This window comes from Ascaphus truei, chromosome 4 (assembly GCF_040206685.1).
Source record: "Ascaphus truei isolate aAscTru1 chromosome 4, aAscTru1.hap1, whole genome shotgun sequence".
NCBI classification, from domain to species: Eukaryota; Metazoa; Chordata; class Amphibia; order Anura; family Ascaphidae; genus Ascaphus; species Ascaphus truei.
In genome coordinates, this window is record NC_134486.1 from 114,709,420 (window position 1) to 114,723,020 (window position 13,601).

At 45.0% G+C, this 13,601-nt stretch overlaps 1 protein-coding gene across 1 annotated transcript in view; it reads right to left on the minus strand.

Annotated features, from left to right (window-relative positions):
- MTR (5-methyltetrahydrofolate-homocysteine methyltransferase) overlaps positions 1 to 13,224 on the minus strand; it is an 89,689-nt gene extending 76,465 nt beyond the window's left edge. Inside the window, exon 1 of the mRNA XM_075596481.1 lies at positions 12,797 to 13,224. Within this exon, the coding sequence (XP_075452596.1) occupies positions 12,797 to 12,830 (34 nt within the window). The 5' untranslated portion in view covers positions 12,831 to 13,224. The remainder of the gene's footprint in view (positions 1 to 12,796) is intronic.
- Between the last annotated feature and the right edge of the window lie 377 nt (positions 13,225 to 13,601).

Sequence of the window (13,601 nt, forward strand, 5' to 3'; positions counted from 1 at the left end):
TGCCAGCAACCGCAGCGTGACATCACCGTCAAGTCGCTGTCGCCGGCACTAGAAGCGCAGCCGTATAATTCAATGCAATGTGTTGCACCAATTAATTATCAAAACATGCTTTAAATCACAATACAATATATTATTAATTTAAAATACATGCTCAATATGTTCACTGCGGTCAGCTTGCCATCGGTGGCCAATAGAAAGCTGTGACATCATTGTAAGATGTGACAGGGCCTCTCTCGGGTTTAAGAAGGCAGCAAACCTAAAGCCTGTCTGTAGTGGATGATGCCAGCAAGGAGCTGTTTAATTGCAGCTAGAGTTAATTAACAAGTCTCCACCTGGCTCATCAAGGAGGTTTAAATGGGTGCTGCACAAGGTTGTCTTGGAGCACTGAGGACTGTGCTGCCAGAGAGATCACAGAGAACCAGAGCCTTTATTCCAGGGCGCAGCGGACCCTGGAACCTGCCACAGGGTGCACCCCACGGACACCAATCCAGACCTGGAGACCGATATAGAGAGCACCCTGGGTGTTTTGCCAGCAGCTGAACAGAGCACAGATTGTTAGCAGAGCTTTGGCAGGGACATACCAGTCTTGGGTCACTTACCCCTTCAAAAGCAAACCAACAGGGATATCTCTACTCAAGGTCAGTGGTCCACCAATGTTGCGAGGGGCCGGCCAACCATTCTACATCCCCCATGGGGTGCTGGATGCTTGACCCACACAAGGCAAAACAAAATGGCGCTGGCCTACGCTGGAGTCTTCAGGCCTATCCCCACAAAGAGCATTATGGCAGTGAGACATTAAGAGGCGGGCTTGGGGCGGTCGGTTCGAGAGGTCTGCAGTGAGAAGATAGACAAGACCCGGTCCTCAGGAGGGAAAGTGTCAGGAGATCCGCTCTAGAGCTGCGGTTTCCACAGCGGACCCAAGAAAAACAACGAAAAACCTTGGTGCTAATCTCCACAATAGGGAACCCCAAGGAGAAAGAAAGGGTTAAATATTACCAGTTGATGGTGACGAATACCCCTAGGCAGTTTATTAAAAAACCTAAGTTGATGAACCCTTCTGCTACAACCCCAATAGGGGTTATCCAAAACCCTGGACAGGAGAAACAAGCAGGAAAACAAGGGGGAGCAAGGGTTAAACAGCAGGGACTGCAGCTGTAGGACTTGCGCCCGCATTACGGGTGCTGACCAGGACTTTGTTGTGATGTGAGTGCCTTGCCTTTATATTTTTCAATTATTGATTAAATTGGCGATTTTCTACTAAAATACTTGCCTCTCCATCTGTTCGTGTACTCCACGTGGGAGACGCGGGGATAGAGGATAGAGGAACAGAGCGAGGATTCCCTTTGCCCTACCTTCCAGTTATCCGGCCCCTCTGATGTACGGACCGGGGTATGAGTACTGGACTGTGACAGATACCTCTTGATGTGATTGTACTTACACTAGGCCGTGTAAGTATTATTAATATATACTGTTCCCATTCATTTTCTCCCCTTCCCCCGCCCTCCTGGCTTTTCTAACCCTTGAGGTTTGTCTGACCTGAAGACTGCTGAAATCTGTTTAACCCTTGCTCCCCCTTGTATTCCTGCTTGTTCCACAGCGGAGCTGTCAGGTACCTATTCTGCCATGGCGCGGCGGGTAGAGGTCCCACTCTCCCCCAAGGCACTTAAATTAAGTGCCGGGGGGGGGGGGGGGCGTGAGACCTCTGCAGCTTCACTTATCTGATCTTTGACGATGCGTCGCCATGGTAACAGACACCAAATGATGCAGCGGAGTCACGTGATGTCACATGACCCCGTGATGTCATTTGACACCGGAGCCAAGGAGGAGAGGGGGCGCAAGGCAGAAGGTAAAGAGGCAGGGGGGGCGCAAGTTAAAAACTTTGCGCACACCTGCGGTAATGCTCTCTGTTAACACAGTTTTAAGCACAGTGTGGGAATCAGATGCAAAGCCAGAGAAACCATTCACAGACATATTTCAACCTTAATGGATCTCATCAGTGAGACGTTGTGTCACGACTCGCACTTTTCACGCGTTCCCACTGCGTTACAGAGTCCCACAGTAAACTGTAACAGATTCAATTCAGTCCCGCCGCTGCCACCAGTTTTTTTATAAGCCTGTCACGATAATTTACAGGGTTATAATATACACATAATTATTGGGTTGAATTGAATACGACTGTGATATGATAAAGAGATTTTATTCCTTCAAATAAGGTGGACACACAATGTTGGACAAATAACAAACGGAATATTTACACTTACTTAGGAAGGGGACCATGAAGTAGCCAGGATTCAGGCTAGCAATCAATTCAGCAATACATGATACAAACGAAGACAACTGGGTAGAGGGGCTTACAGTCACTTAAATAGATGTTAGTCTCTACTCCTTAACATTGGGACCCAGGTATTGGAGAACAATTATCTGGACCCAATTAACTTTTGCCAGCTCACGTGGGAGCAAGCTGGTACATGCCCCCTAGTAGGTGTGACATGTGCACATACTGTCAGTCAGAGTCCCATTTAGTGCACCCCACTCCTAAGCCTGGTGCCTCTGAGTCTGCCGTCTGTATTTCTTCACAGAGGAAAGGCTGACTGGAGGTGTGATTTGTAGCACCTAAACATACACAACCAGATCCTGCTATCTCTCCCCCCTGCACACTCAATCTGGGGGTTGAAGCCTTGATCCGGACAAAGCACGCAGACTCATCTGCGCCTGATGGCTCATTACAATTCCACATGGCCAGGAACTTTCATGGGCTAATTGGGTAGCCCAGACTATACAGAAATATATCACAATTTATATATATCAAAAATACTCTGTTCGGTTAATCTGAGAGGGCTGAAACCTGCCATGCAATCCTGACTCGGGGTCTGTGCCTCGTGGCCAAATTTCAGACTTGCAGCTATCACGGAACCGGAGATAGCAATATTGGGTTTTAAAACCTCACGTTGCACAAACCACATTTCAAAACCAGCAGTAATTGCAACAGCCTTGTAACGTCTGCATAGGAATACATGGTGTTCTGTATGTCACTGCAAATGGTGGCCAAAAAGGCAAAGGGGAACACAGGGCCATAAACATTCAAACACAGTTAACCCCTTCCCTCCCGGCCTGATCCCAGTGTAGATGTTTGGTGCAATCACGTCACAGGGCGGGAACACATAAAACAAAGGGGAATACATTTTGTGCTGAAGCAGGGGACTGCAGAAATTCATGTATACGATTCCATTAACCCCTCGCATCCTGCACGATTGTAGGGGCTGCCAACTGGGGGTTGACCCCTTTATTACACGACTGGCAAGCCTATCATGACAGGTTGGTTGTACTGACTTTGCAATTTTCAAGGCTGTAGGATTTACCTTCATATTTTAAGTTATGGTGGCTGAAAAAGACAACAAGAAACCTCCACCGTATAGCATACAGCAAATAAAAAGATCATTATTTTGAAATGCCCTCCAACTCCTGCCTCTGGCACCCTGAACGAGGCCTTAGACCTGTCTAGACATGTGAATATGCTCACAAGTGATCTTTTTATTAGCTATATGCTATACGGTGGAGGTTTCTTGTTGCCTTTTTCACCCATCATAACTTAAAATATGATGGTTATATATATATTATACACACATATATATATATACATATACACACATACACACACCAGACAGAATTTTTAGGAGTCAGCATTTTGTTAGGAATGTTGGGAGAGTAGGGGTATGTACCTGTGACACACAGACTCTATATCACGGGTGGCCAACAAGACCCCCCCCCCCCCAACAATTCAGATTTTATGGCCATCCAAGTGTCAGTGCAACCAAATGACTTGTATCGGCGCTCATAAACACCTTAATAGAGTATAAATGTGATAACAAAATTTTTTTAAATACAATACTTAGGAATGGTGTGTATCCCAGAAAAACACACTTCTCCACCTTCCAAGGAATATGTACTGATTCCTTACAGGAGTAGTCTTGATCCACAGGGGGGGGGGGGGGGAAAGGGAGCGGTATTGTCAGGGACACACCAAAAAATAAAAAATATACACAATAATGGTGCAGTATATTAAAACAGCGGGGGAATGGGTAAATCTTGGCTCTCATGCAATTCCTACTTACAACAGGTCAAATAAAAGCAGGCAGTGGTCTGACTCTGTCAGAAGGATGTAGGTTCGGATTACAGCAGAGATGGGAATCTGATGGTATATAACTTCATGCAGGATGCTTTCAGGGTATATCGACTCAGATGCACGCAGAGTGGCATAAGAAAGAGAAACGGACCATAGTACAGATCACGAAGTACAAATTTATCCAATCAAAACAGGGTGCAAAAAACGTACTTACAATAAGTACTTTAAAGATGTTCACGTAGCAGTATCGTGAGACAGTAGAGGGCTCTTTCACGATGATAAGCTGGCTGGATATCTTCCCTTAGCTCCCACCTCTCCGTCGCGGTATTGCCGTCTGACGTCAGTTCCGGCAACACGGGTGATGACATCCGGTAGGGAGCGGGGAAGATGGGTCTCAGCAGATCGCTTGTGTAAACAGCAGGCACGTGAAGCGTGAAGACGTGTGAGGTGCCTGCTGTCCACACAAGCGATCTGCTGAGACCCATCTTCCCCGCTGCCTACCGGATGTCATCACCCGTGTTGCCGGAACTGACGTCAGACGCCATACCGCGACGGAGAGGTGGGAGCTAAGGGAAGACATCCAGCCAGCTTATCATCGTGAAAGAGCCCTCTACTGTCTCACGATACTGCTACGTGAACATCTTTAAAGTACTTATTGTAAGTACGTTTTTTGCACCCTGTTTTTGATTGGATAAATTTGTACTTAGTGATCTGTACTATGGTCCGTTTCTCTTTCTTATGCCACTCTGCGTGCATCTGAGTCGATATACCCTGAAAGCATCCTGCATGAAGTTATATACCATCAGATTCCCATCTCTGCTGTAATCCGAACCTACATCCTTCTGACAGAGTCAGACCACTGCCTGCTTTTATTTGACCTGTTGTAAGTAGGCATTGCATGAGAGCCAAGATTTACCCATTCCCCCACTGTTTTAATATACTGCACCATTATTGTGTATATTTTTTATTTTTTGGTGTGTTCCTGACAATACCGCTCCCTTCCCCCCCCCACCCTGTGCATCCAAGTGTCAGCACAAAAAGCAGGTCAAAGACTGAGCCACTTATGAGCCATCCATGGTGAAGCAGGGATATCCTGAAAACCTGACCTGTTGGTGGCCTGGAGTTGGCTACCCCTGCTCTACATACTTACAATATTTTTTACAGAATTTTAAGAGCCAGGGGGTCCCCCAGAGCTAAACTATCCCGAGATATTTACCGTTTAGTTGTCAGCGTTTCAACTCCGATTAAGGAAATCAAAATAGCCGCCAAATCCTGCAGGTCAATAAGAAGCAGCAGACGGATGACGTGGCGGCTTCCTATTGGCTGACTGTGGGCATCATATTTGAACATCCAAGAAGTAAACCGGCAACTTAAAAAAAGCCAAGAATTAGAGGGTTCCCGGAGTTAAAAATGTGTTTCAGTTCTGAAGGATCCTCTTACCTTGGGTTTGAATTCTGTGTAAAAAATATCACGTATGAGCACATTCACATGTCCCAGACAGGTCTGCAACCCTGCTTTTCACCATTAACTCCTAGCATACTATGATTCCAATGCAGCTAGGGATTCTGGGAAATGACATGCACTTGTGCATAGTGTAAATTATTATTATTATTATTATTTTGAAATGCCGCTTACAAAGAAAAGATTGCTACCTAGTAATACTGTACTTCATCACACTTCAATTGTTAAGGACGTATGTGTGTGCGCGCACACATGCATACAGCTAGTCCTGTGTTTGCATCCATGAATTGATGATCTAGCACAGCTCCAAGCACAGAAAATATGCAGAGCAAGATTTCTGAGACAGTCCTAATTAGTTCACCACGAAAAAAAATTAAAACACTTTTATTGTGTTTAAAAACCAAGAACATTTTGTTTAATTACAACAGGCCTCTCAGAAAAGTGTGTTAAGTACCTTCCACTCCTAGCCCCCTCCCTGTCAAAAAGGCGGAACACTAGGACACTTTGCCTGTGGAAAAGCAGAGCAAGTCTTGCTCAATAAACCGTGACATGACACTTAGGCTGAGTCCATGGTGACTCAGCCCGTGCGGAGACACGCTGAGGCCGAGGGAAAGCGGGTGCTTTCCCTGGCCTTGGTTAGCGCACCGTCCGGGGGCGGGCCAGTGACGTCACGGAGCTGGTTCGCCCTCATTGGGCGAACCGCTCACGTGACCGCCCCTGCGCTCCCGGGAGCGCTTGAATCTAAAATTTTCTTAAGACCCACGCTTCCGCACGCTTGCGGAAGCGTGCACGAACCCCTGCTAAAGCCGCTCTCATTGCGGCTGCAGGGGCTCACTGGTAAGCACGCCTCAGCGCTGACCATGCCCGAGGCCTTAAGGTAGCAGATAAAGTTCCAACTTTGATGATATGATCAAACTACAGAAACTATAATAAACTTGTTTGTCTGTGTATGTATGTATGTATATATGCAATGAATAAACCAGATGTAACCCCTTCAACTTGCCACTAGCTCAGTTTAGTCCAGAATAGTACTGTACTTTTAAATGTACAATGTCATGTGGCTAGCAAAAAAAAAAAACATTTGTAAACAAATGTATCTTTCACCCATGTGGACAGTAAATATTTAACCTTTTTTGGCATCTCTGGAGTAGATAAAGTCACCATGTAATTAGCCCCCTTCTAAGGCCGAGTCCATAGATGGACAGGCCGTGCTGAGGCGTGCGGACGCTCCGCGCTGAGCCCCTGCATCCTCAATGAGGATGCCTTGAGAGGGGGATCACGCGAGCGTCCGCACGCGTGCTAACGAGATGGAGGTTTCAGCCGAGCGCCAAGCTGGTTGTCAGCGCGCTGTCGGCTGAAAACCTCCAATCACAGCACAGCAGTGTCGACGTCACTGCGCCGTGACGTCGACGTCAGTGCATCGCGGGCGATTGGCCCAGCGACGTCACTGCCCCGCCTCCAACCACCTCCCCCCGGCTCCGATCGCGCCCGCTGGCTCGCCTGTATGGGCATGAAATAGCCCAGATTTCAGCAGGCGAGCCTCAGCGCGGCTCGGATCGCCTCACCCCTCTATGGCCCGGGCCTAACACTTGTTGAACACAGTGACAGACAAAAAGGGAGACACCAGAGGAAATCTAACCCCTCCTACTGTAAATCTCAGTTCACCATGTTTATAAAGTAACAAAAAAGGGAGGGAGAGGGAGTAGGTGGTATGGAAGGACCAACAAGGCACCATGTTTATAAAATAACTTTAAAAACAAAATAGAATGTCAAAGATACACATAGGTTTCAAATTCTGGTTAAAAAATAAATAAAATAACCTTCAAATCACCCAGATGTGACTCTTTAAAAGCATGTCACTACCATTAGTATACGTTGGTCCATGGATAGATTGTCCCTTTAAGCCCTTAGGCAAAATTTCTCTGCAGGGAGTAGTTTCGCTTCTAGTACTAGCTGGTGAGCAGCTGTCATGTGTGATACAGGCCGACACGGAATAGCATGCAGCTGAAATAAGGAACTTGGCCAATTGACTGCCAAAACATTTACTCCTGGTATACTAGGAGCCCCACAATCCTCATAGTACTCAATGTAGATTGTAAGCTCTTTGGAGTAGGGATACAATACCTATTAAACCATTTCTGTATGATTTCTATATTCATATTTTGTCCTTAACCCCTGTATGGAACTGCAGGATGTTATGGTGGCCAAGAAATAAATGATAATACAGGAGATACACAGATGCATGCCACCAAGACTATTACCTGTGGATGAAACAATGAAAACCCCCCTTCACCATGCATGTTTGTCCTTATTTGGTATGCAGCCGTTTATATAAATTAACTTTCTCTGTAACCCCATTGTACCGAGCTGCGGAATGTGTTGGCGCTTAACAACTAAACAATATTATTAATAATAATAATGATAATAATAGCCTGACTAACAACAGAAGGCAAGCTGAAATCATTCTATTTGTAGTCCGTATATACAACCCAAAAGAAAACAGAGGTCAAAATACCATTGTTTGGATTGTTTAAAGCAGCAATAACCCCCCAGGAGCTTACAAGTAGAACACACAATGCTACTGTTGTCTGAGGTTAACATGGTAACCAATGAGTGCACACGGCTCTGGGAGAGCTCCATCTTGCCCTCCCAGACACCTAATATTTCAACTGCTCACCTCTCCTGAAGGAAGCACAGGACGTAAAAAAATACAAACATTCCCTGAAAGGGCAAGAGGAGATCTCTTAAAATAAATATAAACATTGTTCTTTTGCAATCAGCACGGACTGCTGCTTTCATCTAGTATCTAAACAAATGCACAAGACGAAGGCACTGATGACCAGCACATGGACACTCAAATTATACTTCAAGGGGATAGGACCCAAGATATAACTTCCATTCAATCATTAACAAGTCAGCTTAAAAGTAGAAAGCTACTTTACCACTGCAAATGCAAAGAAATAGTGTGAAATCTAAGTTTTCTACAGCATAAGACGTTAGAGAGATGGTATGAAGATCTAGGGAACACCTGTGCTTTATTTTTATTTATAAGCACAGAGTAGCATTTATTTGTTTCTTCATAAAGCGGACTGTATTATTTTTGAAGCATATATACTTTATTTAAAAAGCATTTAGGTTGTTTGTTTTTTAAATAAGGTGTTTTTCCTTTTTAATTTTAGAGCTGGAAGACTGTATGAACCTTTCTAAAATGAGGTCAAGAGAGCTTTTCTCCCAATATCCTTTTCGGTGCCAGAGGGGATTCTCCCGCTGGCACATCGCGATCACATGACTTCGACTCACAGTATCTTTTGCTTCTGTTTTTCGATCAACACGGGCAAACTAGCCGTAAAAAGGTAATGGCGCAGCCCCTGGGGTGCCAGAGCCATGACATAGTGGCTGCGTCATAGGCCACCCAAAGGGTCAACAGGTTTAGTTTTGGTTTGAATCAGACACAGTACCAATACTTTAAGGCATTTTATCCACTGTATGAAACAAAACAAAAAATACAGAAACGCGCCCGAAAAGTTTTGGCGGCAGCATATTTTACGTAACCACGAAAAGTTTTAATGAGCCAACGTTGTGCCCAAAACCATGAGAAATCCCTAATAAGACTACATAGGAAAAAACCCAATGACCTCAATATGTACACACACTGATAGAAGAATGGTGTAGGTATGATAAATACCTATATCAAGATTTGTAATGTTATAAACATGGTTCCATTATCCAGAAGAAAAGCTTAAAGGTGCAATACTGTCGTGGACTAAAAACTGTACTAGTGTCATGTTTAAGGTTCACATCTGGGTAATCAAAGCCTTTTCTCCCCAAATCTGACATACATACTAGGAAAACATTTTGAGCCGAATCTTGGGAGGGTTTCGACTTTCCCTGGCTACTACCCTATGTGTGCTTGTATAGCCAGTGTCTCCCTATTTATCTGCCCCAATACTTGTATTGGTTCTCCGATAAGCACAGGGTGGGATTAGGGTAAATAAACACTGACAACTACTTCCCTATTCAGAGGCGTCTAAGAAATACAACCTGTATTTTTTTTTTATTATTATTATTTATGCAACCAAACCCTTGCTAGTAGTATGGTTAGATTTGCTTAGGGAATCAAGAAAAGGTCGTTTTTTGGCCATCTATGTGGAATTGCACCTTTAAGAACAAAAGGTCATTGCATTCAAACTTAAGTAGATGAAGATAAAAGGTGCATTCTCACCGACTGATTTTTTTGCTGCTTGTAGGGGGGTAGGAAATGAACCAAGTCAACTAATATATTGAAGTAGAAAAAGAAGTCCTAGAGATATTAAAGATAGTATAACAAATACACTATCCGGTACAACTGTTTTAACAAAGGTTACAAAATACAGCTACTCAAAGATGTCCTCTATATCAGCAATTCCCAACAAGAGGTCAGAGAACCCCTAGGGGTTCGTAAGGTGTCTCTCCATGGTGTTCACTCAAAATAACATGTACAGTAATGGCGGATCCCAGGCAGTATAGTGGGTTCATGTAGGAACTGCACACAGTAAGAGCACAAACTGCCCCTTAGCGTGGGTGGTCAATTGCAGAAGGAGTATCCGAAGTGGCTTCCCACAATAGCAAGATATTGTCTGGCGTGACTTTGAAAGCTCCCGCAATGATTAACAGCTATACTACCCATGCTGCTTGCACGCACTGAGGCTCAGGACACTACTGTCTGGGATCGGTCAAACTGTTTTGTTAGCAATAGTCTGATAAGCAATCAGATTAATATTCGGGGTTCGCTTAACAAATATTTTCTACAGGGGGTGCACAATGTTAAAAAGGTTGGGAACTATGGCTCTACATCAGTATTAATGATACACTACTTCCCTCATTTAGACTTCTGCTGTGTAATCTGCAGCAGATACTTCTGCCTTTTTGAGGAAAGGAAAAGGTAGCTGCAGGAATTTCTGCCTTCCAGCATCTCATTTAGCTCTGCCTGCTCCAGCAAGCTACAGATCCCATCTTAACAGCTCCACCAGTTCACACGCTCATAGACAAATAGACTTACTTAACTACTCAGAGTAGTGGTAGGCAACATGATATACTGTACCACAAAAGAGCCGCACATTACCCACACATATATGGTGCACAGGACAGGAGCAGCTGAGGAAATGTGGAGAAGCTACAATCCACACCAGCAACATCTCCTCTCCCTCTGCACTGAGTATAAAAGGGAGAGTGGGCTGCTGGGTTGGGGTCCACAAGTAAAGTCCCCGAGGACCGCATGATTACCGAGGGTCCATTGTTCGATACCGTATGCGATCCGGCGTTAACTGGCATTAACTTGAATGGCAGTTAATGTTGGATCAGGCGAGTTACCCAGCAACGTGACAGATCGTGAATTCACCCTTAAGATGCTGGCACAGTGCGTCGAATATGGTTATTGACAGTGCACTTTCCCTGATTAGGGGCCTGCGGGTGTGAAGAGAAAATAGGGGGTATAGTATCACAGCCGCCCATTCCGTCCCAATTAAAATTATGTTTGTTACAATGTAGCAGTTTGCACAGGTACCTAAAGCTTTGTAAGTTAATACTTGTTAGTGGAACTTAATTCTAAGTCTATGTGAAAACAGGATCACTGGCAGCAAAGTTTACCAATACCACGAATGTTATTATTGTACAACAAAAAAATGTAATTTACCCTATTACTTATAAAATCAGGATATATGCTTAAAACTCCTTAAAGTTGAGATATATGCACAGACTCATAATGGTAATTTAACACCCCCTTCCCCCCCAAGAAATTAGTGCTGTTTTGACCAGCACGACAATAGAACTCCGTTTCTAAAAGTTCAGTGCATGAAACATTTTTAATAACAAGAGAACTATGTCTGTAGATTCATTTGTATACTTGTTATAGGTTCCCATTTATTCACTTTCCCACCTATAGCAGCCTTCCATTAATCTACTGCAAGCTCCCACCCATTCATCTATAATAGGCTCCCGCTGTCTCATTTATATACCAGAAGCACTTTTTTTTTTTTTCATTCATTCACCTAGACAAGGTTCCCATTCATTCACCTGTAGCAGTTTACGCCCACTAATGCATATGCTGCAGGATTCCACCCATTCATAGACCTGTAACATATACATACATACATACTCATATATATATATATATATATATATATACACACACACACACACACACACACACACACACAGCAGGCTAGAATTGATTCATACAATTCTAGCAGTTCCCATTTACTCAATAGCAAACTCCCATTTATAGTCATTCCTACATCTATAGCACACTCCCTTTCAATAATTTGTTTATACACCTATTGCAGGCATCCAGCAACTTTATTCATTCATACGCCTGTAACAGGCTTTGATGCATTCTCTCTCACACCTGTAAAAGGCTCCCAATTAATGTTTACACCTACACTGTATAGCAAACGTCCACGTATTCATCTATAGCAGTTTTTCCTGTATTGATTTATTCTGCCTGTGTAGGGTTACCTTATGCTTTAGTGTCTGTTCAAACAAGAATACTGAAAACACAGGCAGAATTGTGATGTGGAAGTGTGTGTGGCAGCCTGTCATCATATCAGAGGATTGCAGACCAGTTTGTAGTTACAAAGGTCCAGGGCACATGACACTCAGATGTTGCACAGCTATCAGGTAATCTGTAATTGTATTGCTGTACTAATGTACAAAATAACACGAACAGGAGATAACAATCAGTGCCTCACTGCACTGAAAATTAAGTATTATAGGGAATGTGGTCACAATCTGAAATTGTTTGGCCACCACCGCAAAGTGGGGTTACACAACATGGACAGCCCACACCAGATGTCATTCAATATGATTGGCACACGGTTAAATGTCACTCACTACTGTACTTAAGGCAGTTTGTTATTTCCAGCATAAATAGCATCCAACACTTCAGTGGCTTTGAAATCACAACTATTAACTTAAATGCCATTCTCCAGATCAGAAGACATTTGTTAATTCCTGACAATTATAAAAAGCACAACAGGATACTGCATGATGCAATGACAACATGCCACAGTCACAAGACAGCAAGACGCAATGACAATACACAACCATACATGCACATAGCACTGCATGATATAACAGCAGAACACACGACACAATAACAGACAAAATGACACATGGCACTGCGTACACAATCACTCCACACTGTTTGAGACAAACACACACAGTGGTTGGCATTACCCGCAGCATTGTGGTGCAGGATGGTGGGAGGCATGGTGCGAGTCCGGCACACAGGGGGTAGGAGATGATCAACAAGGCTCAGCACAGAGCAGCGGTGCAGGAACAGCGTGTCAGATCCCTGCTCTCGCCGGACACATGGCTCACACAGCTGGTGCAGACCGGAACTGCTTCATGTGCGAAATGTCTGACTTACTAATACTGAGCATGCGCAGTTGCTCTGGGCACGCAGCAGTTACTGAAGCTAGCTTTCATGTTGCCCTCAATAGCTGTGATCGTTTACTACAGGGCTGCACAGCACGCGGCCCTCGATGAGATTAAAAAAAAAAAAAAAACTTTGAAAAAAAAAATGGCGCCGATTCCCTGCGGTCCCCCCCTTCCCTGCTCCCAACGTGGGGTGGAAGGGCAAGCAACTCTCAGCTCCTCTGGGTGCCCCTTTCCCCCCCCTGCTCCCAACGTGGAGCGGAAGGGGAAGCAACATGCAGCTCCTCTGCGGCCCGCTCCCCCCCCCCCCTGCGACGGCCCCCCTTCTTTCCCCCTCCCCACTCCTCTCCTTCACTGGTAAACCCTCGGGGCCGCATGCTGTCTGTGCCCTCTAGGAGCGCGCACCAGCAAACGCGTGCGCTTCCTGTAACCCCCCTAACCCCCCTTCCCGGCTCCAGCAGGGGAACGCGCTCCACCAGTCCCGCGACCCGGAACTTCAGGGTCTGTTAGTAGAGCGCGGTTCCCCCTGCTTCACCTGCCATCGCCGCCATCCACCACCTCCTCTCCTCCTTTTGCCACCGTCGGCGGCAACAGAGTCTGCTAC